General features: G+C 30.4%; 2 protein-coding genes across 5 annotated transcripts; one reads left to right on the forward strand and one right to left on the reverse strand.

Moving 5' to 3' along the window:
• Positions 1–4,026: 4,026 nt before the first annotated feature.
• LOC105137051 (ABC transporter F family member 1) lies at positions 4,027–8,933 on the reverse strand. 2 transcript variants are annotated; one of them, XR_844462.1, is made up of 6 exons: positions 8,567–8,933; positions 7,931–8,004; positions 7,617–7,827; positions 7,270–7,504; positions 4,322–5,687; positions 4,027–4,230 (listed from the first exon to the last, which is right to left on the reverse strand). XR_844462.1 is itself a non-coding variant. In XM_011042626.1 (5 exons), exons 1-5 carry the CDS (start codon positions 8,795–8,797, stop codon positions 4,630–4,632), a joined length of 1,809 nt encoding a protein of 602 aa, XP_011040928.1. In that variant the 5' UTR covers positions 8,798–8,933; the 3' UTR covers positions 4,269–4,629. The 2 variants fall into 2 exon arrangements, 1 of the variants encoding a protein (XP_011040928.1); XM_011042626.1 differs by lacking the exon at positions 4,027–4,230 and having other exon boundaries at positions 4,269–5,687.
• Positions 8,934–16,058: 7,125 nt separating this feature from the next.
• On the forward strand, positions 16,059–19,136 carry LOC105137052 (Ribosomal L18p/L5e family protein). Of its 3 annotated transcripts, none has more exons than XM_011042627.1 (3): positions 16,059–16,370; positions 18,220–18,341; positions 18,584–19,136. In XM_011042627.1, the coding sequence occupies exon 3, from the start codon at positions 18,596–18,598 to the stop codon at positions 18,980–18,982; it is 387 nt and encodes a 128-aa protein (XP_011040929.1). In that variant the 5' UTR covers positions 16,059–16,370; positions 18,220–18,341; positions 18,584–18,595; the 3' UTR covers positions 18,983–19,136. The 3 variants fall into 3 exon arrangements, with proteins under 3 accessions (XP_011040929.1, XP_011040930.1, XP_011040931.1); XM_011042628.1 differs by having other exon boundaries at positions 18,589–19,136; XM_011042629.1 differs by lacking the exon at positions 18,220–18,341.
• The last annotated feature ends 5,692 nt before the right edge of the window (positions 19,137–24,828 follow it).

The raw sequence follows: 24,828 nt of genomic DNA on the forward strand, positions 1-24,828 counted from the left end.
TTCAGTTTCAAATCTGAAGAATATCGATGAAGGAAAAATTAGATATCTATATGTGAAGTGTAAAATAAAAAGTTTCTACAATCAGATGTTGTGATAATGCATCTTTTTAAAAAAAGGTTAATTGAGAAATACTTGTGTTGATTTGCATATGAAGAACTCTATACTCCTTACAAGACCATGATAGAAAGGATTGTTGGCTCAACATCTGGTTCTAACAATATGTATAAAGTTGTTGATAAAAATAGTAGTCATTATAGAAGTATGATGATGGATGTGATGAGAACAAATCATAATTATTTATGTGAAAGTTCATCTATAGATGAAGAACCTCATGTTGATATAACTAAGTCTTTTCTTATCTTTTAAAAGATTTTGATAACCATTATAGAATGAGTGCACAAATCATAGTAAATTATTGGTCATTACATGAGTGTTTACCATAAAGTCAGATTATGGTATGGGTGAAGTCAATTATGATAGTACAGTCGAATAAGAAAAAAAATATTTTACCTGAAGGGAATATACTAAAAGAGAACTTGTATGCTATAAAATCTATGATAAAACCTCTTAGTTTGGGATACCAAAAAATTAATATGTGTCTAAATTTTTGTATATTGTACTACAATGAAGATGCAAATTTAGTCGAGTGCAAAACTTATGGGCATACTTGGTATAAACCTAATATAGATCAAGGAATGACATTTATGGCATATAAAAAACTAAAATACTTTCTAATCATTCCTAGGTTGCAAATGTTATTTATGTCTTTAAAGAAAGCCAAACACATGATATGACAACATTCTCATGACACGGAGGATGAAATAATAGTACATCCTTCTGATGGTGAAGTAGTTTAATAGGGTGCATTCTTAGTTTTCAATGGAACTACATAACGTGCATCTTAGTTTGTGTACAAATAGATTTAATCCATTTAGGTAATTTGATGCACCCTATTCATATTGGTTGGTCATACTAATAGTTTATTAATTTTCCTCGGTGTGTGTATAAGATTGAAATTCATATTTTTATCTATAGTAATACTTGTTCTTTACAATCTAGGTAGGAATATAGATGTTTGTCTTCAACTGTTGATTAATTAGTTGAAACAATTATGGTTTATTCAGGGATTTGATATATGATGTCTTAAGGAAACATAATCTTCAAATGAAAATAACTTTAATGTGGACTATAAATGATTTTTTTACATATAGAATGGTCTTGGGATGAAGCATACATGAAAAATTAGCATGTCCATATTGTATAAAAAACAATAAGGTCTTCACCTAAATAAATAGTGGTAAATATTCTCATTTTTTATTGTCACCAAAGGTTTTTTCCAAGTCATTATCAATACAAAAACAAAAACAAAAAAAAGGACTTTTTGAAAGATAAAGTTTAAAGGGATGTTGCACACCAATACTATCGAGTAAAAAATTATACGATGTGGTGTCGCAATATGAGAACATTGTATTTGATTTTTAATTTGGTAAGCAAAAGTTTTTTTTGTTTTGATATGACTCATAATTACATAAAGTGAAGTCTTTTTTAGGAGCTTATTTATTAGAAGACTAATGTCTTTTGCCATAATTTAGATGTCATATATATTGAGAAGAACGTGTTTGAAAATATTTTTAACACGATCATGGATATAAAAAAAAAAAGATAACATAAAAGCTAGAATGGATATAACTTTATTTTGTGAGCATCAGAATATGAAGTTGTTTAATGATAAGGTACATATCGCAAAGCTCAAAGCCACTTATGCCTTAGATGAAAAAAATCACAATTTATTATGTATAAATAACTTAATAGTCTGTGATTTCTTGATTAATATGCTTCAAACATAGCTAGATTGGTGAATTTAAAGAAATGCAAATTATATGTAATGAAGTGTCATGATTGTTATATGTATATACAAATAATCATTCTAATTGCATATAAAGATTTACTATCAAAAGAGATATAAGGTGTACTGAAAAAGTTAATTATCTTTTTAGAGATGTTTGCTAGAACAAGTTGTGTTCACAACACCTGGAACAACTTGAAAGGAACATCGTTGAGATAATCTATATAGTTGATGTGATTTTCCCTCCCTTCTTCTTCAATCCAATTAAGTATTTACATATACATTTAGTATATGAAGCAAAATTTAAAAGGCTTGTACAATGCATATAATATAATGTATTATTTCAAGATGTTAGGATAAATACCATTTTGTTTAAAGTAAATGATCAAAATTTTCATCGAAGAATTATAGATAAATATTATTTGGTTTGGTGCACACTGATAGAAATTTCATCGGTAAATTATCAACCTTTGTATCAAAGAATCAAGGAGAGTTATTAACTTTTCAATCCATACTAATAAGATTTTTTGATAAATGATCACCATTTTTCTTGGAGAATTATAAAGAATTGTAACTGTTTCAATATACAACCCTATTGAATTAGCAACAAAATATGTTGTTATTGATTATATCAGTAAACATGTTGGTAAGATAGATATATTGCTAATGGATGTATCCGTCATAAATCTATTAATTATATTCACTAATGAATTTGACAACATATATTTGTCGGCCCTTTTTTTAAGGATCGACAATAATATGCAATCACTATATCCATTGATATAAAAATCATTGACAAATTTAACATCAGTGATGGCATGTTTTCTAGTGACATGTCTCCATCGGTGACTTTTATATCGACAGAATTAGTGTGTTTACAGTAATGTAATATTATGTTAGTGTTTTGCTATTTTCTAGTTGTATTTGACTTTGATATTTAGATCCTTAATGTTATTTAATAATTGATTAAGACTTTGAAATAATTTTTTGTTTTCCTTTTTGCAACAAATTGATGAAGAAAAACTAAAAATGTCTTTAATATATAAATCATGATAGATAGTTTAACTCATGAAAAAATGATGTTAAAGGAACCAAAAATCATAAATTATTTTCTATTTTATTAAAAAAATTCAACTTGTCACCAAAAAATCAAATCACATTTCGGTTTGAATTTGATTTTTATTTTTGGAGGTTCAGTGAATTAAAAAAATACATTAAATCTATCAAAATCAAAACTAAATAACCGAATACTCACCTCCTGGATATAGAGAAAGATTATTTTCCATTGAGATTGGTATAGAGGAAATTATATTCTCATGCATAAATTCTGTATCGAGATGGGAACATGATCCTCTTACTCAATCAACCTTCATAACAAAATACATTAATTCATAATAAATTTACTTATTCAACTACATATAACTACATGTATGTCAAGACTTAGTTAGATCCTATTTTTTTTCCCATCATTTTCACTTCTCAGCCCAGTATAATATAAATCATACTTTGAATATTCACTTAATAATTCTTTAATATAATATTAAAATTTTAATAACTAAATAATCATAATTTTTATTTTTTTTTATTTTTTTTACTGTATAGGTTTTTGTTATTATCTTATGATTACATGAAAAACAAATTTTAAGAAGTTTTAGTCAATTATTTTTATATTTTTAACGTGTTCACGACATTATCATAAAAATATTATTTATTGTTATTGAAATTTGCATTTATGATTTGCTAATTGTTTTTCTTCAAAAAATTATTTTGATGAAAAAATTTCCAAAAAATGAAGCAAATTAATAGGATATAGAGGTTTTTATCCATATTTTGGATCTTCCAGTGTTTTGGATTTTTATTTTAATCACCTTTGGTTTTTATTAAATGAACTACATTCATAAAATTAAAAAAAGAAAAGAAAAGGAAAGTTAGATCAATAAGAAGAATATTGGTGAAAATTAGATCAAACGATTTCACTGTTTACCATAAGAAACCCTAGTTTTTTTGGTTTTTTTTTTAGAGCTGGAGGTAATTCTTGGTGTACTATTTCTACAATTGTGGGAAAGTTTGGATTTTTCTATGGCTGTTATTGCACAATGAGATTATTTATTGGTTAGAAAACTTTTTAGCGGGCAATGGGCTAAGACAGCGTCCCCTGCTCCCAGGGGTCAGTGTTTTTCAAGGACAAGTCAGGGTTTGCGTCCCGAGGAACTATATTATAAGATGTTGGATGACCGGGTGCTTTCCAAGCTCCAGGGGAGATGTTTCTAGGGAGAATACGAGCTTGAGTTTGGTATCATGATGTCTGATTTGTAATCTGGCTGTTCCCTGTCTTTCTTTAGGGTTTTTCCTGCTTTGTTGCCGAGTGTTTCATCATGGAGCTGCTGCGGACCGATAAGAAACACTTTCAAGATTGAGATTCAAGTAACTTAAGAAGCAAGGTTCCATATAATAAGCAATTCCTCAAGTGCATACACATATAACAAAGGCACGGGCAAGGGGATCGGGATCCCATTGGCATCACCTCTAACCTATATAAGTATCTTCTTGGTAAACAACCAAGTCTACTAGTGCGCCAATCGTAATCAAGGAAAACAAATATACTCCCTGGTAATGAGCACAAAGGATAAGATGATCATTGGCTCAAAACAATAACCAAGCCGTGCACCTCACCAGTCCTCCTCTACAAGCCTACATCACGATTCTGCCTGGGATGTGTCGTCATCCAGAAAACCCAACATTGCGAATATGCAGCTGTTGGGACAGACAAAGTGATGCAAGCTTTAATCAGACAAACCGGCCTTCATCTTGAGGTGCTTCTTGAAGTCCATAATGTCACCCTCCCACCGGGTAACAGCTTGATTTTCGCATACCCAAATCTCCTCTGCTACCTGATTTATGAGCCTGAAATCATGGCTAACAAGAACAAGACCCCCATCCCACTCATTCAATGCCTCAGCCAGAGAGTCAATCGTCTCGATATCCAAATGGTTTGTTGGCTCATCCAGCAGTAGCAAGTGGGGCTGCCTATACGCCAGCCAAGCAAATATCACCCTGCTCCTCTGCCCATCTGACAAGTTCTTCATGGGCATCACCTGGGCCTTGCCTGTCAACCCAAACTTCCCAATAGCTGCCCTCATTCTTTCCTCCTCATTCCCTGGATACTCTTTAATCATATACTGGAGGGCAGACATTTCCAAGTCAAGCTTCTCAGCCAAGTGCTGGTGAAATTGTGCAATCCTCAAGTGATTGTGCCGCCGAACCATACCATCTAAAGGAACCAAATCACCAGTCATAAGCTTCAGTAGGGTACTCTTCCCAGCACCATTTGGCCCAACCAGCGCAATCCTAGAGTCCAGATCAACACCAAAGTCAATACTCTTATAGATGAGATTATCAGGTGTGTAGCCAAAGGTTACTTCCACAAACTGAAGCACCGGTGGTGGGAGCTTTCCAACATTGACAAAGCGAAAGACCAGAATCTTGTCTCTTGCAACCTTTTCTGTAAGTCCACCCCGCTCCATTTTTGCAAGAGTTTTCTCCTTGCTCTGTGCCTGGCGAGCTAATTTTGCTGACCCATGCCCAAATCGGGCGATATACTCCTTCATGGAAGCAATTTGATCCTGCTCCCACTTGTATTGTTTCATCTGATTTTCTTCCAGTTCAGAACGGGTCTGAACATACTGATCAAAGTTACCAGTGTAGATTTTCAATTTCTTGTTTTGCATATGGATAATGTTTGTGCAGACACCATTCAAGAAATCCTGGGAATGTGAGATCACAACTAGAATTCGGTCAAACTTCTTCAAAGTTTCCTCCAACCAGACACAGGCTTCTAGATCTGTCACAACAAAAGAATATAATCATTAACATCAAACCAACACTCCTCCCAAGTCATTCTTTTCTCCAATCTATGACTGAACTTCAAAGAGTTAAATACACTCATATACCAACCAACAAGAAAAAAAGACTTCAATAGATAATAATACCATCCAATAGTTATAGGGCCATAATTTTCAATATTTGATTTGGTAATAATACAAAAACTCAGAATAGTATAGTGGTTGCTACAAGCTAATAAACAAAGTCCCCATGCTAACGAGCATCTGCAGATGAGAACTCGAAAAAGGCTTTTTATTATCTTAGAACGGGGGAATTTTCTTCTTTTTTTAGTCAAGGCAAATAAATTACTTGAGTTTGGCCCTTGTACTCCATTTTTTAATCACAACAGAAGTCAAACTTAGAAGATCTCTAATAACCTGCATGGAACAAATTCAAGTGAATTGTTTAATTCAAATCAACTGGTAGAATTGAATTAAGATAAACATTCAAATATTTGTTGAAAATAAATTGTTGTTCAATTTGGTGTTCAAATTTCCTTCTTTTTTCGCTTTAGAGCTAGAAGCAAAGGGATAAAACTTGCAAAACAAAACACTAGTTTTCATGAATACATGACCACTGCATCCATCCAGCAGTAATCTACCCTTTTCAGCACAGTTATAAGACCCGGCCCACCCGCGGATCAATCCGCTGACCTAGAGCCTAGCCCATGTCGAGTTTTATTCCGAACTAGTCTTCTTTACTGGAACAACATTGTTTCAGGGTTTTTGCTGTTTTTTTTTTTAATGAAAAAACATAGCTTGAGTTGACTGGCCAATATGCGAGTCAACCTGCCCAACCCAATACCAGGCCTTTAGCAGGTTGTCTCCCGGGTTGGTTCTTATAACTATGGTTTTATGTGGAATCTTAAAAGGTGTTAACATGTAGAATTGAAGTTCTTAACAAATCCACCATTCCAAACACATTCTATTTCACATAAAATTGCAGTTAGCATGTAAGGAGAAGTGTCAGTGGTTAGGTAAAAATACAAACAAACTAATATATGATTAAAAATGTGTCAGCCGTTATAAAGCTTATGTTTTGGATGGGGTCCCAACTCAACTAAAAAATTTAATAGAATCGAATTGAAATAAAAAACACACCCAAATTTCCCAACAAGCAGTGACTGGTTCTGATTACGCTAGATATATATGTCAAACAATGGGTGATCTAGATGATCCATCACTAATTTAATACTATGTTTTGAAAGGGTAAAAAAAATTAAGAGCTTATGAAGACATGTGAAGTTTATGCTTAAAAGTTCCTAGAAGCGTCATTGAGAGACTCGTGAAAACCTTCCACAAGTCAGCATGAATTGAGGAATTTTTTCTTCTTTTTTCCCCCTTAAATTTGATGTGTTTTTTTGGCTTCTTATGATATAATGTGTTGAGGACTTCAAGAGTACCCATCCAATCTCATATTCAACAAAACAAGCCATAGCAGTCTTTTCTTATCTACAGTTTTGCTTCTTCTTCTTCTTTTTTCCATAACACATGGGACTGTTAGAAAACATTATGTGCAATAAGATTGCAAGTACAACTTACCAAGATGATTGGTTGGCTCATCAAGCAAGAGGATAGTTGGGTTCATGAACAAAGCCCGAGCTAATGCAATTCTCATTCTCCAGCCACCAGAAAAATCTCGAGTTTTCTTTTCTTGCATTTTCTTGTTAAACCCAAGACCATACAAAATTTCAGCAGCACGTTTCTCAGCAGTTGATGCATCCATGGCCTCCAAACGCTCATAAATACGATCAAGAGCTTCTCCACCTCCATCATCCTATCTTATATCCAAACCAAAAATAAATAATCAATTATAGATGGAAGTCACAAAAACATCCATCACGCACAAGCTCTGAAAAAAAAAAAACAATTTAGTCACAAGGATATACCTTTGCTGCCAAGACTTCGGCTTCCTTCTCCAATTTCAACCTCTCCTCATCACAGCTTATCACAGCCTCAAGTGAAGACATGTCAGAGGCTTCGATCTCCCTGGTGAGGTGATATATGTCCATGTGGTCTGGAATTGGAAGTTCCCGACACCCTATGGCAGCTAGGAGGGTTGATTTCCCACATCCATTTAAACCAAGTAATCCGTATCGTCTGAAGTGCAAAACAATGAACAGAAGAAAAAAAGAACAGAATGAATTTCATTTTCACAAAGAAGTACTATAATACCTGAATCAAATAGGTATGAGTATAAAACCTGCCATAGTTAAGCTCCAGCTCAGAATCTACAATGAGATCATGTCCATGAAAAGTAACTGACAACGACTCGATCTGCAAGGAACAGCTAAGTTGGTTAATTACTAATATCATTCCCATTGCACCAAGATCCCACTTTACAAAATAAGCAAAGAAAAGAAAACCCTTATCACTTGATATTACCTCTTCCAAAGAATCCCAGAAGGATGAGCTGAACAATTGCTTATATTCATTCAGAAATGAAAATTTTTAGTCTATACATTGTATGTTCACAGTTGTCAGAATGCCCTGGTGACAGGCCCAGCCGCTCGCCTAGGCACTTGTCTAGTAGTGGGTGCACCAAGCTAGCAACAATAAGCTAGTAGCGAGACTACTTTGTAACTTTTATATGATGTGTGAAAGACTAGAAATCATATAATATAAGTTGCAAGTGCGGTCCTAGATTATGTGAATTATTTCTAACTAAGCAAAAAATAGCCCAGATGAAAATGATTATCATCAAATTTCGACAGCATGTGATTAAAAACTCTTGGCATCTAAAAATCTAATGGAAATCAAATTAATTAATTAATTAAAAAATAAGAAAAACAAATCTATATTATTTGAAAACAAAATAAAGAAAGATCGAGAAACTTACTCGAATATCTCTGGAAAGAGGATGGGAACAGAGGACGCCTGTACAAGTCCGATCGGATACCTGAAGGGCTCCAACTCCATTCGACAACTTATCAACACCTTCATTCTGTGAATCAGACGCCGCCGTCGCCGCTACCGTTTTCGAGGAGGATGCTGCTGCTTTGCCACCTCGCTTGGCCGCCGCGGCCGCCTTCTTTTGAGCAGCCTTCTTTTTGCTGGCTTCCGAAACCATCTTTATATTAAACAATTAGACAGATCGGAGTAGGGGAGATGGAGGTATCTAGGGTTTGATGTAGCTTGACTGATGGTTGTACCGGTGGTGTGATATAACCCGTAAAGGAGGGTTACGCTGAGAGAGGGATTGAGAAATGTCGAGGATCAAGTATTTATAAGCCATTGGAGTGACACGTGTACGGATACAGTTAGCCAAACGGTGTGTGGTTTTTTTCAATAAAATTATTCTCAAATTTATAAATAAATAGCATTGTCCCCTGTCCGCATATGTTGACTCAAGCCCTCGGCTTATTACATCTTAGGAGATAATTACGAAAATACTGTAATAGTTTTTGTGTTATAATTTTAAAAAAATATTTAATAAAAAATATTTTTTTGTTAAGATTAATTTAGTATTTATATATATTTGGTTAAAACTATGATTGAAATTAAAATTAAACAAAAAATAATTTAATATATTTGATTATTAATGCTTTTAAATTAATTTAATGTATTTGATTATTAATTTAAATATTATATTGAGGTTATATATATACACGGTTTTAATTTAAATATTATAGATTTGATTATTGTTATTATATCATGAAATAATAATATTTTATATAAAATATTATGTATTATTTTATTAAATTATCTACAATTCCATAACATATGAAATATATTCGACAAGAACTATAGTTTTTTTGGTTTCTTAAGCATGCAACAACATCATGTAAAATATAATCAGGACTAAAACTGGAATTAAGATCTAATTCTATAAATATTATGTCATCAAGCGATCTCCGTCCAATTTATATAGTGTCATTGAATAATATTAAGCATTAGTTTTTTGAATAAAACACAATTAAAAAATAATAAAAATAATTTTTTTTAATAGGTCAAATTCGGTTCAATGCATTTTGAGCTTTAAACTAGACCCGATCTATCAGGAACAGTGAAGCATACCTCACTGTTCACGTGAATAGTAAAGTCATGCTTCACTGTTCAGTGAACTTCATCCTTATAAAGAAGTAGTAAGGAGTTGTTTTGTTTCCCCTGCATTTCAAACAGTGAGTCATGCTCCATTGTTCAATAAACTGTCTTTCTTTATTACCAAACATGTTGCATTTATGTTTTAAGTAAAATACAAATACAACCTCCTAAACAAATGCTACCTTATTTTATTTGAGAGAGTTTGTTGTCTTGGGGGAAAAAACACTAGTGAGGATCGGATTGTTATTTTCTTGAAAACAAAGTAGTAATGCAAAAATTATTGGATAAAAAATTACTTCATTAAACTAAACTTTGAAACTAAGCTATTGTTTATATAAATACATATATTTTGATTTTTTTAGGGGGTAGATAATTTTTTAATATTTTTATTAAACCTAAAAATATAATCGTTTTGAAAATAAAATTCTATCAAAATAAATTTTTTTTATTAACGTATTGTTTGTTTATTTTAGTATAATCACGGATGAGAAAAGTTATGTTAATGTAGTTAGTACTATTCTTGTAAAAATATTAAACATGCTTACTACAAAGCATATATATAAGTTGTAGTTATTGAATGATTGTGGAAAAGTAAAGGTAAATAAAACATATAAGGTGTTGGTCTCCTTTTTAATTGAGAGGTATAATAATGAGGTGTTTTGTGATGTTGTTCTTATGCATCCGAGTTGTATACTATTAGACAAATCATGAAAGTTTGATTGGAAGATTATTTATGATGGTTCAAGAACACTCATTTTTTTGTAAAAATTAATAACTAAAAATAAATTGATATTAAGAAAAGAGACTAAAGATGAGAGGAGTGAAAATAAAAAAATGATTGAGATGAGATAAAAAAAGAAAGGGGCACATGAGAAGAAATAAAAAAGGTTGTTAAGAGAAAAATAAAGGTGTTTATGAAATTTTTACGGAAAAAAACAATGTTAAGAGTTTTTTTATACTAACCATCCTATAGTTGTACTTTTGTATAAAGAGGCATACTTTAATACTAACTATTTTGGTCAATCTCTTTCTAGTGTTGTTTTTTTTTTATTACATGAATATAAAAATGGGTCCATGATAATGTTTTTTAGTGGTTTTCCACTTATCAATGAAATAAAATATCAAATTGATCTTATATATAAAGTTACAATTCCTAACTAACCAAATTATAAAACTAATTTAGAGGAGACAAATAAGCTTCAAATATAAGTTGAGGAGCTGATGGCTAAAGGATACTTGAGGGAGAGCATGAATCTATATATGGTACCGGTGCTTCTCGTGCTGAAAAATGATGGGTCTTAGAGCATGTGTATGGATTGATAAGGTGTTAATAACATTATGGTAGAGTATCAACATTTAATTCCTAAGCTAAATGATATGTTAGATGAATTACATGGTTCATGTATTTTTATGAAAATTAATGTAAGAAGTAGTTATCATTAAATTAAAATGAAAAAAGGTTATGAATGAAAAACTACTTTTATGACTAAACATTAGCTGTATGAATGATTAGTTATGTTATTTGGTTTACTAATACATTAAGCATATAGTGAGATTAATGAATCAAATATTACATGCATTTTATAGACAGGTTTATAGTAGTCTATTTTGATGATATCTTAGTTCATAGCAAAAACGTTTGATATTTTAAGAAATAAAAAATTATATGCTAACTTAAAAACATATACTTTTACATGAAATTGTTTCTACCTATATTGTTGGTGCAAAATGCATAGAAATAGTGAAGAAACTTCATGAGAGTGTTTGACAACAAATGAAAAAAAAAATGAACAATATGCATTTAAAGCCAACAAAGATAATAGATCTATTATCTTTAAACCTGATAATTGAGTTTGATTGCATATAAAAAAGAAAATATTTCTAGCCCATAGACAATCTAAGTTGCAGCTTAGAAGATATGATTATTCCAAGTTCATTAACAGATTAACAACAATGCATTCAAGTTGGAACTTTCAGATGAGTATAATATTAATGTTACATTTAATATTCCTGATCTTTCTTCTTTGATGTAGATCAATATTCGAGATTGAATCCTTTTTAGAAGAAAAGGAATGATAAAAATCAATAAACAATACCACATGATCCATTGCATGTACCAATTAAACAAATTACAAAGGCAAACCCAAGAGGATAGAAAAGGCCTTTAATGGGTTCATTCATGACATTTGAGTTGAGTAAGTTTCAAGAATTCTTTATAGGATGGTGTTAAGCACAAAATTGTTTTCAAAGAAAGATCAAGTTTTGATTAAGGTGATATAAGCAAGAGATGAGGTTGTTTAACATGTATAAGAGTTTAATTATATAATTTTATATTAATGGTCAAGCCTTTCAATTTGATTGTTGGATTATGCTAAAAGTTTGTTGGAAGATTTTAATAACTTTGTTTTCCATAAGGTTAAATTTTCATAGCAATCAGATATTGAGAAAACATTTCAATAAGATTCAAAAGTTACTATTTAGAAATACTTGGATTAGGCTTTTATTTATACATGACTTTAGCTTTGTGTTTTATTTTACTCATACTTTTAATTTAGTTAGTTATTTGGATTTGATTTTCAATCTATAGTTAATTACAATTTATTTTTGTTTAAGTCAAACATATAAATATTGTTTATTTTTTGGATGTGAAAACATATTGGATTTTGAATTAAAAATTGTGTGAACACTTTTGCTTTTAATTTTTCATTGAATTTTTTTCAGAACTAGTTAAAGAGATCATCTATGTGGTGTTCTAACCATATACTTCTAGCTCTTAATTCAAATAATCAACAAGTTATGGTTTTTTAATTTGGTTTCAGATTTATTGGGTAAGTATATAAATATTTTATTATAGGTTTTAGAGTTTTGTCCTTCAAGTTCACATCATTAGATTAATCTATTATGCTATCATCTTAATATTAAAAAATATCATCTTAAATTTATATTAAAAGTTAAACCATATTTTTTACTAGTGGTTTAAGTTGTCTTTAGATCCACTAAGTCTATTGTGTCATGTTGAAATAACTTTCACACAGATTAATTTTAAACTTGGGTTATGGAAGGAGTTAGGTTAGGAGATCTCAATGTTAGCATGTTGAGTTGAGTTTAATAAATACTACATAGTTTCACGTGGTCTAAACTTTTTTTATATTAAAAATAAATTTAATTCAACCCATAGCATAACACAAGTCATAAATTAGCAAAGTGTAAACAACTATTGTCCAGATCAATTAGTCAACTCAAAATAAATGAGATAAACAAGCTCAATAGAAAAACATAAAAAAAGTGAAATTTGTTAAATGCTTTTAACCTACTTTATATAAACTAGCTTGTTTCAAAACTTTTAAGGCTACTGTATTCATCTTTTTTAGGGTGAATTTGTTTTTGTGAAAAATATTTTATATATATAATATTTGATAAATAATAATGTAAAATAATAATAATAATAATAAAATAATGATGATGATATTTTATAATAATAAGCAAACAAAGTTTGTGATAGCTGTGATGATGGAAAGTGAGGGTGGATGTGGTAGTGGAATAGTAACAATAATAAAGGTGTTGATGGAGTGATTGGAAGGTGGAAATCATAGTTTGAAAATCTTACTGGAGGGTTAACCATGAAATTGTCTAGGGTGAAGGGTTTACCTTGAAATAAAAAAAGTAATGGTTCTTTTAAATTAGATTTTATTCGGGTCAATCAATTCATGAGTTAACTTTTATTTTTTAATCGAATTAAGTTAACTTTTATTTTTTAATCGAGTCAAGTTAAGTCAATTTAGTCATTTATTTTTTTAAATCTAAACTAGTTGAGCCTCAAGTTGACCTACTAAATCGGTTTAATTTTTAAAATTATGGTGGAAATCATGTGGTAATAACAATGAGATCGGTGATGAAAAATATAGTGGTGCAGATCATGATTGAATTGATAATGATAGGGTTTAATTGGTAATAATAGAGGGATAGATGTTTAAAGTTGTTGGAAGATATAATAATTGAATTAAAATTTATAAAATATTTTATAGAATTTCATAAGTTATAAATATATTTTTAATAAATAAATTAAGTTTATAAATTGATAATAAGACATTTTATATTAATAGGTTTTTCTATAAAATATTATACTAAAAATAAATACATAAAAAAATAAAAACACCTTTATGTAAAACAGATATCTCCTCCAAAAATGAATAAAAAGAAAAGAGCATACAAAAAACTGAACCTGTAGTCTCTTACACATCCGAGAATTCTCTAATCTAATTGTTCGTCACTTACCGACCATGTCTTGCTCACAATAACAACTCCAGCTGCCATCTTCGATTAACATCACCACCATCCTCCGCCCACTCTCTCAACTGCAGCTAACAGAGAAAGCCGAAACGCGTCGTTCGCCACTACATGCGCCGCTTAAATCAACCTCACCCAGATCCCTCTCCAGAAACATAGTTGTTGTATGTACATAAAGGCCGTGTTTGTTTCTCGGAAAACAGTTTCTGAAAAATTACTTTTCAAATTTTTCTGTGTTTGTTTGTCATTAGAAAAATTGGTCAACGGAAAACATTTTCCGGTCAACGGAAAACACTTTCTGGTTAACGAAAATATTTTTTAGTCAAAAAAATTGGTTTGGTTTTTAGGAAAGTGTTTTCCTTTTTAGCTGTATTTGTTTTCTGGAAAGTGGTTTCTGGGAAAACACTTTCTAAACTTTCTTGTATTTGTTTTTCAGAAAGTGGTTTTTGGGAAATCACTTTTCAAACTTTCTTGTGTTTGTTTGTTGTTAGGAAAGTTGGTAAATGGAAAACATTTTCCAGTCAAAAGAAAATTTGGCTTGATTTTCAGGAAAGTGTTTTCCTGAAAAATTTAGGAGGAAAACACTTTCCGGAAGTTGTGAAAAATTTAGAAATGTCATTATTTTGTTGATTATATCAAATTTGATCCTCAAACTTTTGATTGCTATATATATTTTGTTTTTAATATTTATTTTTCAATTTTATTTCTTAAAATTTAATTTTTATATCAACTTTGGTCCTCATTTTTATAATTGTTATTTGCTTTTCTCCTATTATTTTTTTATTGAAATTTTTTTCTATCAAATTTGATCCTCATTCTTTTGATTGTTATTTATTTTATTTGAAATACTTTATGAAATGTTAATTATTATTATTTTAATTTCTTCATCTTTTTTTTTAGATTTGATCTTTATTATTTTGATTATTATTTATTTTATTTGAGATAATTTATGAAATTATTTTTTTTCAATTTCATTATTATTCAACTTTTTAATTTGTAAGATTTATTTCTTATTATTTTAATAAACTTGAGAAAAATAAAATATTAATAAATTATTTTTCAGTTTATTTTCCATAACATAACCAAACACTGGAAAGTGTTTTCCAGTTCATTTTCCATAACACTACCAAACATCGGAAAATACTTTACTTTTCAGGAATTTATTTTTCTAGGAATTCACTTTTCTAGAATTCACTTTACAAAAAGAAACAACTTTCCTACAAACAAACGGAGCCAAAGTTTAAAATGCTTCTATATTCCTTCTTGATATGAGCAAACCCTTTCTCATATCCATTCTAATAATAGTAAAAAAAGTAGTATAATTTCTGATTATATGTTTTCAAATCAAATAAAATAATTTATTTATAAATGATCAAACTTATTGAATTCTTCTGGTTTACAAAATATTTAAAACATATTTTTTAGATTAAAAAAATTGTATAAATAATTATGTAATTATTAAACTGGGCTTGGTTATTAGCTCAGGATAATATTTGTTTGAATAAAAAATTGAGTGGGTTTCTATATTTATTTAAGATAATAGTAAAAATTTATTGAGAAGTAGATTATAAATTAATCCTAGTTTTTTATATTTATTTAAGATAATAAATAAATATTATCCTATTTAGCTAGGATAATATTTGTTTGAATAAAAAATTGAGTGGGTTCTATATTTATTTAAGATAATAGTCAAAATTTATTGAGAACTAGATTATAAATTAATCCTAGTTTTTTAATTAAATTATATGTAATTAACTTCTTTTATTTATTGTAAAACATATATATGTGTTTTGAAGTGTGGTTGTGGTTATTTTTTAAAGTGTTTTCTATTTATAAAAATATGTTAATAATATTTTTTTATTTGTTTAAAATTATTTTTGAGATGAGTATATCAAAATAATTTAAAAATATTAAAAATATATTAATTTAAAATAAAAAATTTAATTTTTTTTTAAACACACCCAAACAGCATACTGGTTTTAATAACAATGAATAATAAGTCACACGTTTATGAAGAAAACTAGTTTTAGAAAAACGCTAAGACCCCAAAAACAGCCGAACTTGAAAGCCTATCCAACTGAAGCGGATCAGGCCCAAAGAAGAGAACCCACTGCTTTGCTATGCTCTTCCTCTCGCTTCCCTCTCTCCTCTGCAAGTGCAACCTTAAATAAAGCAGAAGACACGGTCTGTCCTGTTTCCAACCGTATTTACAATTAGAGTTTTAGGATAAGAGAGATTCTGGGTATTGGGCTTAGTTCTAAACGGTGAAGCACCTATCCATTGGTGGGCAGACGGCTGGCTGACAACTTGAGGTATGCTAATAATTTGCCCATGTTCTTAGATGTATTAATAAAAAAAATCTTGACTTGTTAATTTTGATGTTAAAAACTGCTACTTTCCTTGTTTGTTATTAAAGCAGTGTTAGTTACATTTTGATTTTTGTTTTGTTCAAATATAGCATATTAATGTTCCGTTGAGCCCGCCAGTTAGAAATATATAGTAGCCAAAGAGTTTTGTTATAATTTGGATACAAAAATTCATGGGGTTCTTGCAAGTGCAGGCCCAGTTTATGTTCCACTTAGAAAGGGCATTGATAATTGGTTAAATGATGCTTAATTTGACATCGGTTCAAGGTGTTGCTTTTCATTGCTCTTAGTTTGCTTTCCTGCTCTCTAAAATAATTACTTTTATTTATTTTTTTACTTGTTTTGACGGATATTTTCCTTAGTTTTCATCTGGAATTAAGGTAGCTATTCCCAAAATAAGATTTTCTAATTAGATCCCGAGTTAGAGATCAGTTCATGCTCCTCTTATGTAATATGTTGTTTTTTCTATGATGCTTCACTGTCTCCATTCTTGAGGGGCGAAAAATGTTGAAGGTTGATTTGAGATAACTTGGTCCGTATGGAGGGGAAGTTGGTACGGGTTATGTTCTTTTCTAGCCTATCTGAACATAGGACTTCATTTGTTAGTTTTGGTTTTGGACATCAATTTTGTCAGGTGATTATTATCGGAAGACTTAATTTTGTTAGTATGAAAAGCATTTCTTCCATTGCTTTACAAGACTCCTCTCAATCTCCCATATTCCTTGAGAAACTTATGTGATACATAGCATATCAGGATCCATGACAGTTCTCAGGTTCTCAAAGATACTTAGATATCCTATATCAATGTCTGTCAAGAAGCCTGGCAAATTTCCGATTACTCCTTTCCTCATTCTGATAACTTGGAGGAATTGATTCAATTGGAAAATACACTTTGTTGCTCCTTCTTTCTGGCTTCCAGTGATATTGTTTGTTTCTCCTGCCTCTGCATTATGATTTCTCATTTTTTTTATCTGACAACAAATTCTGAATCTAAATGCGCTTTTGCCACTGTGAAAAGTCTAGATGTACAGAGTTGGAAAACTTGTCAAATTATCTAATTAATCTGAGTTTCAAGCTTCATGTCTTTCCGTCTTATGTAGCCAAGCTATATCTCATACAGTTGTAATTTATTACCAGGACCGAGTATTTTTGGTACATGTACGCTTTGTTTGCTTGTTGTAATTGCATTCAATGACTATTTGCCTCTGGAATGGATATTTTCTTTGAAGTCTGACTTCAATCCTGTCCTGATCGTGAAGGTCAACAGTTGAATAGTGCATAAACAGGAAAAAAAAGTGACATTGCATGAATTTTGCACAAGTTATATCACCTACTTGCATCATTCATGCCATCTACATGTCTTGTTTGTCGCAACTCAATAATACTGAGTTTTTGACCATTAAGGAGCTTCATAATTAAGAACTACATATTGCAGAAGATGCATTGAAGTTTCTCTTGTGCTTAATGCATGCTTAATGTATGAAGGGAAGCCTGCTGCTACAATACTCAATGCACTATATAGCTGTGGATAACAATCATAGAAATCCACTAAAAGCCACCTTAGTTCTTTATCTTCTGTTTATTGGCATGGTCTATAGGCTGCCACTTGTAGTTAGCATGTTCGTGCTTGAGCGTTTCTTTGTCTGGCATTTAATGTTTTCTTTTTGTTTGGATTTCTTAGAAATGTCTGTTGCCTTTCCAGTAGGAGCATAAAACAGATTTTTTATAATTACCACAATTAAATTAGCAATTATATAACTCTGCTATTGGTATGTTATTTACTCTTATCTGGCAGAGAAAGTCGAGCTCTAAAACTGGAAAGTGAATTTGTAAGATAGTAGGAATACAAATTTCTGCTTGTTGGCGGGGCTGAAGAAATAGACAAAGTTCTGCAAAAACAATACCCATATAGAAGAGGTGTTAAACGGCTCAAGTTAAAATTGTGTTCCTCTACCTCCCTCCAAATCAAGTTTGAGATCTAAGAAAATGTTGTAAGTTTTTTCCAGGGGCTGAAATAAGAATACTAGTGGTAGTGTAGCTTAGTAAGGCTAAGGCTTAGCTTCTGTGATGATATGGGCTGTGTTTGGTCGTCTCTATGTCAATTGACAATTAATTTTCCAAAGCTTATCAAGTCTTTTTGCTGTTAACCAAAATGTCAGGATAGTCAAAGAATGACGCTCGTGAAGAGATATGTCCTTAGGCTGTTTATATCATTGAAATACATCACAGCAAATGTTGTAGACAGAAACAATGGGAGAATTGTTGCAACAGCATCAACGGTTGAACATTCCATCAAGAACACCCTTGAGTGTGGTCGATCTTGCAACGCAAAATCAGCTACAGTTGTTGGAGAGGTGTTGGCAATGCGACTCAAGGTGGAGGGTCTAGAACAGGGACAAGGAAGAGGGATTCATGTTGATATGGAGAAAGAGGTTGAGAAAAAAGGCTACAAGAACCGCACCAAGATTTGGGCCGTTGTTAATGCCCTAAAAAACAATGGAGTAAAAATAATTCTTGATGAGGATAATGCGAACACATCCCGTCCGGATTTCCGATGAATAACCTTTCCAATTTCTAGTGTTCTGTTTTGTATTGTTGAGCGTGGAAGATAGTTTGCATGCATTTTACAAGGGAAACAACAGAAATGGCTGCTGAGAAATACATGACAATAACGCTTATGAATTCAAATAAAAATGTGTTGATCTTTAGCCATGTATTCCCGTTGCAAAGGGCAAACATTGATGTTCAGAAAATGAGGCTTCACCTGAAAGAATGGAGGGATGCTAATTGGGCAACAAATATTTCAAAAGGTTTTTCTCCATGTTTTCTGGTCCCCCTTCATCTGGCGTCCATGGAGCTACAAGATGGTTGCCTTCCAACTACAGGGTCATCGATAGAATCTAAGCCCAAAGTACAGGATATATTGGGACTTAAAGTATCCACACTCACACTCTTTATTTTTTTAGTTAAAGTAGCTAGAAAGTCATTTAAGCTTGATCTCGAGCAAATGCCATCACATTCATGCTCTTTGAGTGCGTTCACCAATCCTCTTATCACCAAATTCTTGTACAGATTTTGAAGGTCACAGCTTCATCTTGCTTATTTCTTAAAACGTACAATGAAATAAATAAGAACAGGGCACAAGAGATTTATTGTGGAGCCAAAATGAAATTAAATAAGTAGTGGAATTACATGGAATTAATAATGTTTCATTGCCATGCATACCCTATCAAGTTATCGTCAACAACACTTGTGTAGAGGGGGGGTTCGCCTTTCATAATTATGTCTGCTCGCCATCCACATTGAAGGAGGAATTCTTGCCCCAGGGTCTCTATCAACTAAATATCACCTTAGGACTTTTTCTATAAAGTGATTATCAACTTTGAAAATTTACCTTTCAATAAAGACCCGTAATTCATTGTTTCGCTTTTCCTCTACTCATAGCACTAAAACCTCCTATGCAGGGCTGAATAAAAAATAAAATTAAAAAGATTTTTTATTATACATTATTATTTATTATTGTGTTTGAGATTTAGCAGATCCTTAACCTCATCCAACTCTTTTATTCAGTCCCATATTCACAATAATGACTTTTTGAAAAACTTTAATAAATATTAATTTATTTTATTTTATTTTGTCATTTGATCATGAAATCTAAATATTCCCAGATAAATTGTCACGTTCTGGGGATGTTTGATTTTTTTTTAAAGTATTTTCATGAAATTATAATGTATAATTCTAACATGGTAAACTTGCCTAAGTTAGGAAGTTCAAACGAAATAATTAGGATTTTGCCTCTAAATTGGAAATTAAGCCCAAGAAAATCCCATACAGCAATATCGACTCAAGAATCCAAGTTGTTTCATCTCCGTGCAAAAATTATGATTTCAGACAGTCTTCATTCAACATTTTGACGTACCATGAAGTCTGTGCCTTGTTTCTAACAATCATTACAAATAATAATAATAAAAAAAAAACAAGAAGAAGAAAAGAAAAGAAGTATGCATAGCATTATGGGTCTCACTCACACAACTAGTGTTATTATAGCAATCACAATACTTGTGTTTTGTATACATGTACCCATGTAATATTCAGATAACTTTTGTTTATATATATATATATTTGCCTTGAAAAATATTATTTTTAATGATTTTTGATAATTTTAATATATTAAAAATAAAAAAATTATATTTACATATTTTTAAACAAAAAATATTTTTAAATCATTCTTGGTACCACAATATCAAATAACATATTACATAATCTATGAATCTTATATTCTTTGTAAGTTATAAATAAACTTATTTTTCAAAACTTAATAAAGAGAATTCAATGATACAATTAAATATTTAACTAGTTATAAAAGATAGATCCGCGTAATAAATTAATAAGAGATTTAATTGATCTTGACCTGAACCCATTTAGATAGAAAAAGTCATGCTAACAAAGTCAATTTTATCTTTAATTTGTAATAAATTAATAAGAGATTTAATTGATCTTGACCTGAACCCATTTAGATAGAAAAAGTCATGCTAACAAAGTCAATTTTATCTTTAATTTGTAATAAATTAATAAGAGATTTAATTGATCTTGACCTGAACCCATTTAGATAGAAAAAGTCATGCTAACAAAGTCAATTTTATCTTTAATTTGTAATAAATTAATAAGAGATTTAATTGATCTTGACCTGAACCCATTTAGATAGAAAAAGTCATGCTAACAAAGTTAATTTTATCTTTAATTTGTTAATGTTTTCTAGAATTGTTTATCTCAAAATTATATTATTTTAATTTTAAAAAATAAAATTAAAATCAATTTAGATTAACTCTCATAACTCAGGTCTTGTGACATATATGCAATAAATCTGGTTTTACAGCTATATATATATATATCATAAAGTTTAAAGTACTCTGTGGATGTAAAGGAGAAAAGGACTTCTCCATCAAAACAAACCTTTTCCTTTTTAACCCTTTTTATTATCCACTTTTTTTTTTGTTTTTTTTTAAATAACATAACCTTCTGTGGATGTAAAGGAGAAAAGGACTTCTCCATCAAAACCAACCTTTTCCTTTTTTATTTTTTTCCTTTTTAACCCTCTTTATTATCCACTTTTTTTTTGTTTTTTTTAATAAGATAACCTGCGTGGACGCTCACATGGAATGGAACTCATGCAATCATCACGGTTAAAGGAAGAGGATTTAAAAGAACTCCTTGATCGCATGGGTATTGGAATCTACTTTTGTAATTTCCTTCAGTATAATATATATATATATATATATATATATATATATATAATTCAAATATACAAAAGCATACTTTAATTTCATAGTGCGTAAATGCAAATCATTCTCTGACTGGAATTAATATTCAATGCTGTTGCTAAAAATAAAATAAAAATTATAATCTCTAGTCAGGAAGACAGTGGTTCAAGAAAGGTGTTATTCAATTTTTAATCCACTGCGTCGAGTTGAGAGTTAGCTGGGTCATTTTTAATACATCCCTTGTTTTTTATTTGCTTAATTTCCTTTTATATATATAGTTTAGTGAGTTAACTTGTTAATTATTTACTCAAAACCGATCACAAACTGGGTGAGTATTAAAATTTTTAATTTTTTTGAAGTTATTTTTAAAAAAAAAAACCTTGAATAAACTTATCTGGTCCGATGTGATTCAGCTAGCAATTTAAGTATTGATTTAAATTGGTCTTTAAATCCGTATTTTATATCTTTGATGTCAACTCAGTCACACATGATTTCACCATCTTATAACCAAATAAAGTGAGAAAGATGGAAGGATAAAAGAAATGGAATTATGTAATATAAAGATTTGCCAGTGCTATACCTAAAAAATCAAGATGATTTATAAAAGTGCTTTTCCCCATCTTTATGGAAGTTTCCTTTACCCTTCACAAAAGCAGACAGGGTGAGAGCCTGCAATCCCTCAATGGGGGGGTGATTTTAAATAAAAAAGAAAATAAAACAAAAAATATATACAAATATAAAGAGGAACATGCAGCAGTACATCATGATATACATATATCACATCACCATGTATCGCCACTCACGTAGATGATTGTTGCACGTCCTCTGTTTTCGTGGGGTCACCATGTGATGCACGTGTAAGCCATAGGCTAGTTAATGATGGGTAGCGGGGGCGCCCCTTTCTCTATCACCATGTACAGTCATGTTTTATACAAATATACTGTATTAAAGTAATATTCTTTTTTGTTTTATCAAAATAATTTTAAAAAATAAATTAAATTTTTACCCAATAATGTTTGGACCATCTACCTTGTTATAAAAAAATTATCTATTTTTTTTTTAAATTTTCTTTTCTTGAATAATCATAGTTACAAACAAAAAATTTTACCCAATAATGTTTGGACTATTTATCTTATTATAACAAAATTATTTATTTTTTTAAATATGATTTTCTTGAATAGTCCTTGTTACAAACAAAAAATCTTATTAAATTATGCTTTTTTAATAAGTAATAATTTTTTATCAAATCATTAATGGAATAATGGATATTTATTGGTTAAATTAATTAGAATTTTGAATAAGATTTTAGTCGTATGGAATTATACGGTAGATTTTATAATTGCAGCTTTAAAAAACATGTGAGAGAAAAGCTATAAATTTAAAATATTTAGTAGAATTTATACAAAATTACAATATATATATTAATTAACCAAATAATCTCAAAAATAAAGGAAAACGATGGACATAAAATACAATTTTAACCACGCGGCGCTATACGGAGAGACAGACACACAGGTTCCGGCTAGTCGCCGCCGCGCACAGCAAAGGAAGAGGCACAAAAATTGCCCTGCCCCCACAGATGCTTTTGATCGACATGCCAAAGGGGAGCCAACTAATTGCCGATGACTCAGAGTCGATGCTCTGCATCAGGTTAGCACATGATAATGACACCTGTACGTATAGCATAGTACCACTACCAACCTTTTATGGTGATGGTGATGTGGATGTGAAAAATCTCATGTACATGCATGCATGCATGCATGTTTCGACTTGTATAAACAGGGGCATAGAAGGAAGAGAGCCAGTGTAACTGTGGGGGTTATGTGATTGCCCAGGAAGATGCTTTTGCTCAATGCCTAGGGGCAAAAGGACCAATGTATCCTCCTACTCTCTCTCTCTCTCTCTCTCACGCGCGCGAATATATTTCTGTACGTTAACCTATCGGCCTTTTATATGTTTTTCTTTTTTGTCAACTTAGTACAGCAAACTTTAAAATTGAAGAAATGATATTGACTGAAAATGATTTCGGTAAAATAATAAAATTTTATCTTATCATGCTTTTCAAGGATGATGTTTATTAAATAATGTGTTTTTGAGGTGCAAAAATTACATGGCATGTTTTTAAAACACAATATTAATTAAATATCGTGTTTAAAAATAATGATTACAACTGGTTAGGCCAACATAGTACTTATGTATCATAGGGGGATGTATGAAAGAATGAAATATTTATATAGATACATCTTGTGGGTACTAATGAGGAATATATGATTTAATATATGAGTATAACATGACAAATTATTAATCTAGATCTCGAGCAAGTTATTCCACCTAGATGTATGCAGTATGAGCAACATGCATAGTGGATTCAATATTATGTAAGTAATAAAGTCTTTTTATGATTAATATATGTTAACCGTTGAGTTTTATGTATTTATTTTTAATTTAACATTAGTGTTTTATTAATATTAACTTGGCTTCTTACTATGAGAGGATTGATAAACCATATTTTATCTTAGTAGTATTGATGAATAAAGCGAAGTTCACATCATAGCGCACATGTGATTAAATATTTGTCACACCAAATTTTAAACTTTTGAGGATAGGTTGACTCTTGATGATGTTGTAGCTGAGGACGAAACTATTTAGGGAGGAGTAGGAGTTGGATTCGATTATGTTATTGATAAGCCAAATCATCAAGTAAACAACATAGATTTAGATAGATAGATGAGTTATGTTTATATATTTTAGAATTATTTGAATATTGTATTGTTGAATTATTTTATGTTCATTTTACATGTATAAATATATATTTTTTACATTCTTAGAACTATTTGTAATTATGAAACATGAGAATATATTGAGTTTTATTAGAGTTTGTTGATTGCGGTTATTATTTTTTATTATAGCTTTTTTAAGTAAGATAAAATTTTGGATATAGTTTCTTTATAAAGGATACTAAGTTAAAATTTTGATAAAATTATAAATATTTTAACTCTTTAAAATTATAAAATAAATAAAATTTCAGATTAACAAAACTTATGATTTTATTATTTTTTTCAAGTTTAAAATATAAAAATAACCCAAAACTTTTTGATAGTTAAAAAAATAATTTGAGCGTTTTTGACTATAATCCAATTATT

This window comes from Populus euphratica, unplaced genomic scaffold (genome assembly GCF_000495115.2).
Source record: "Populus euphratica unplaced genomic scaffold, PopEup_1.0 scaffold61.1, whole genome shotgun sequence".
Lineage (NCBI taxonomy): Eukaryota > Viridiplantae > Streptophyta > Magnoliopsida > Malpighiales > Salicaceae > Populus > Populus euphratica.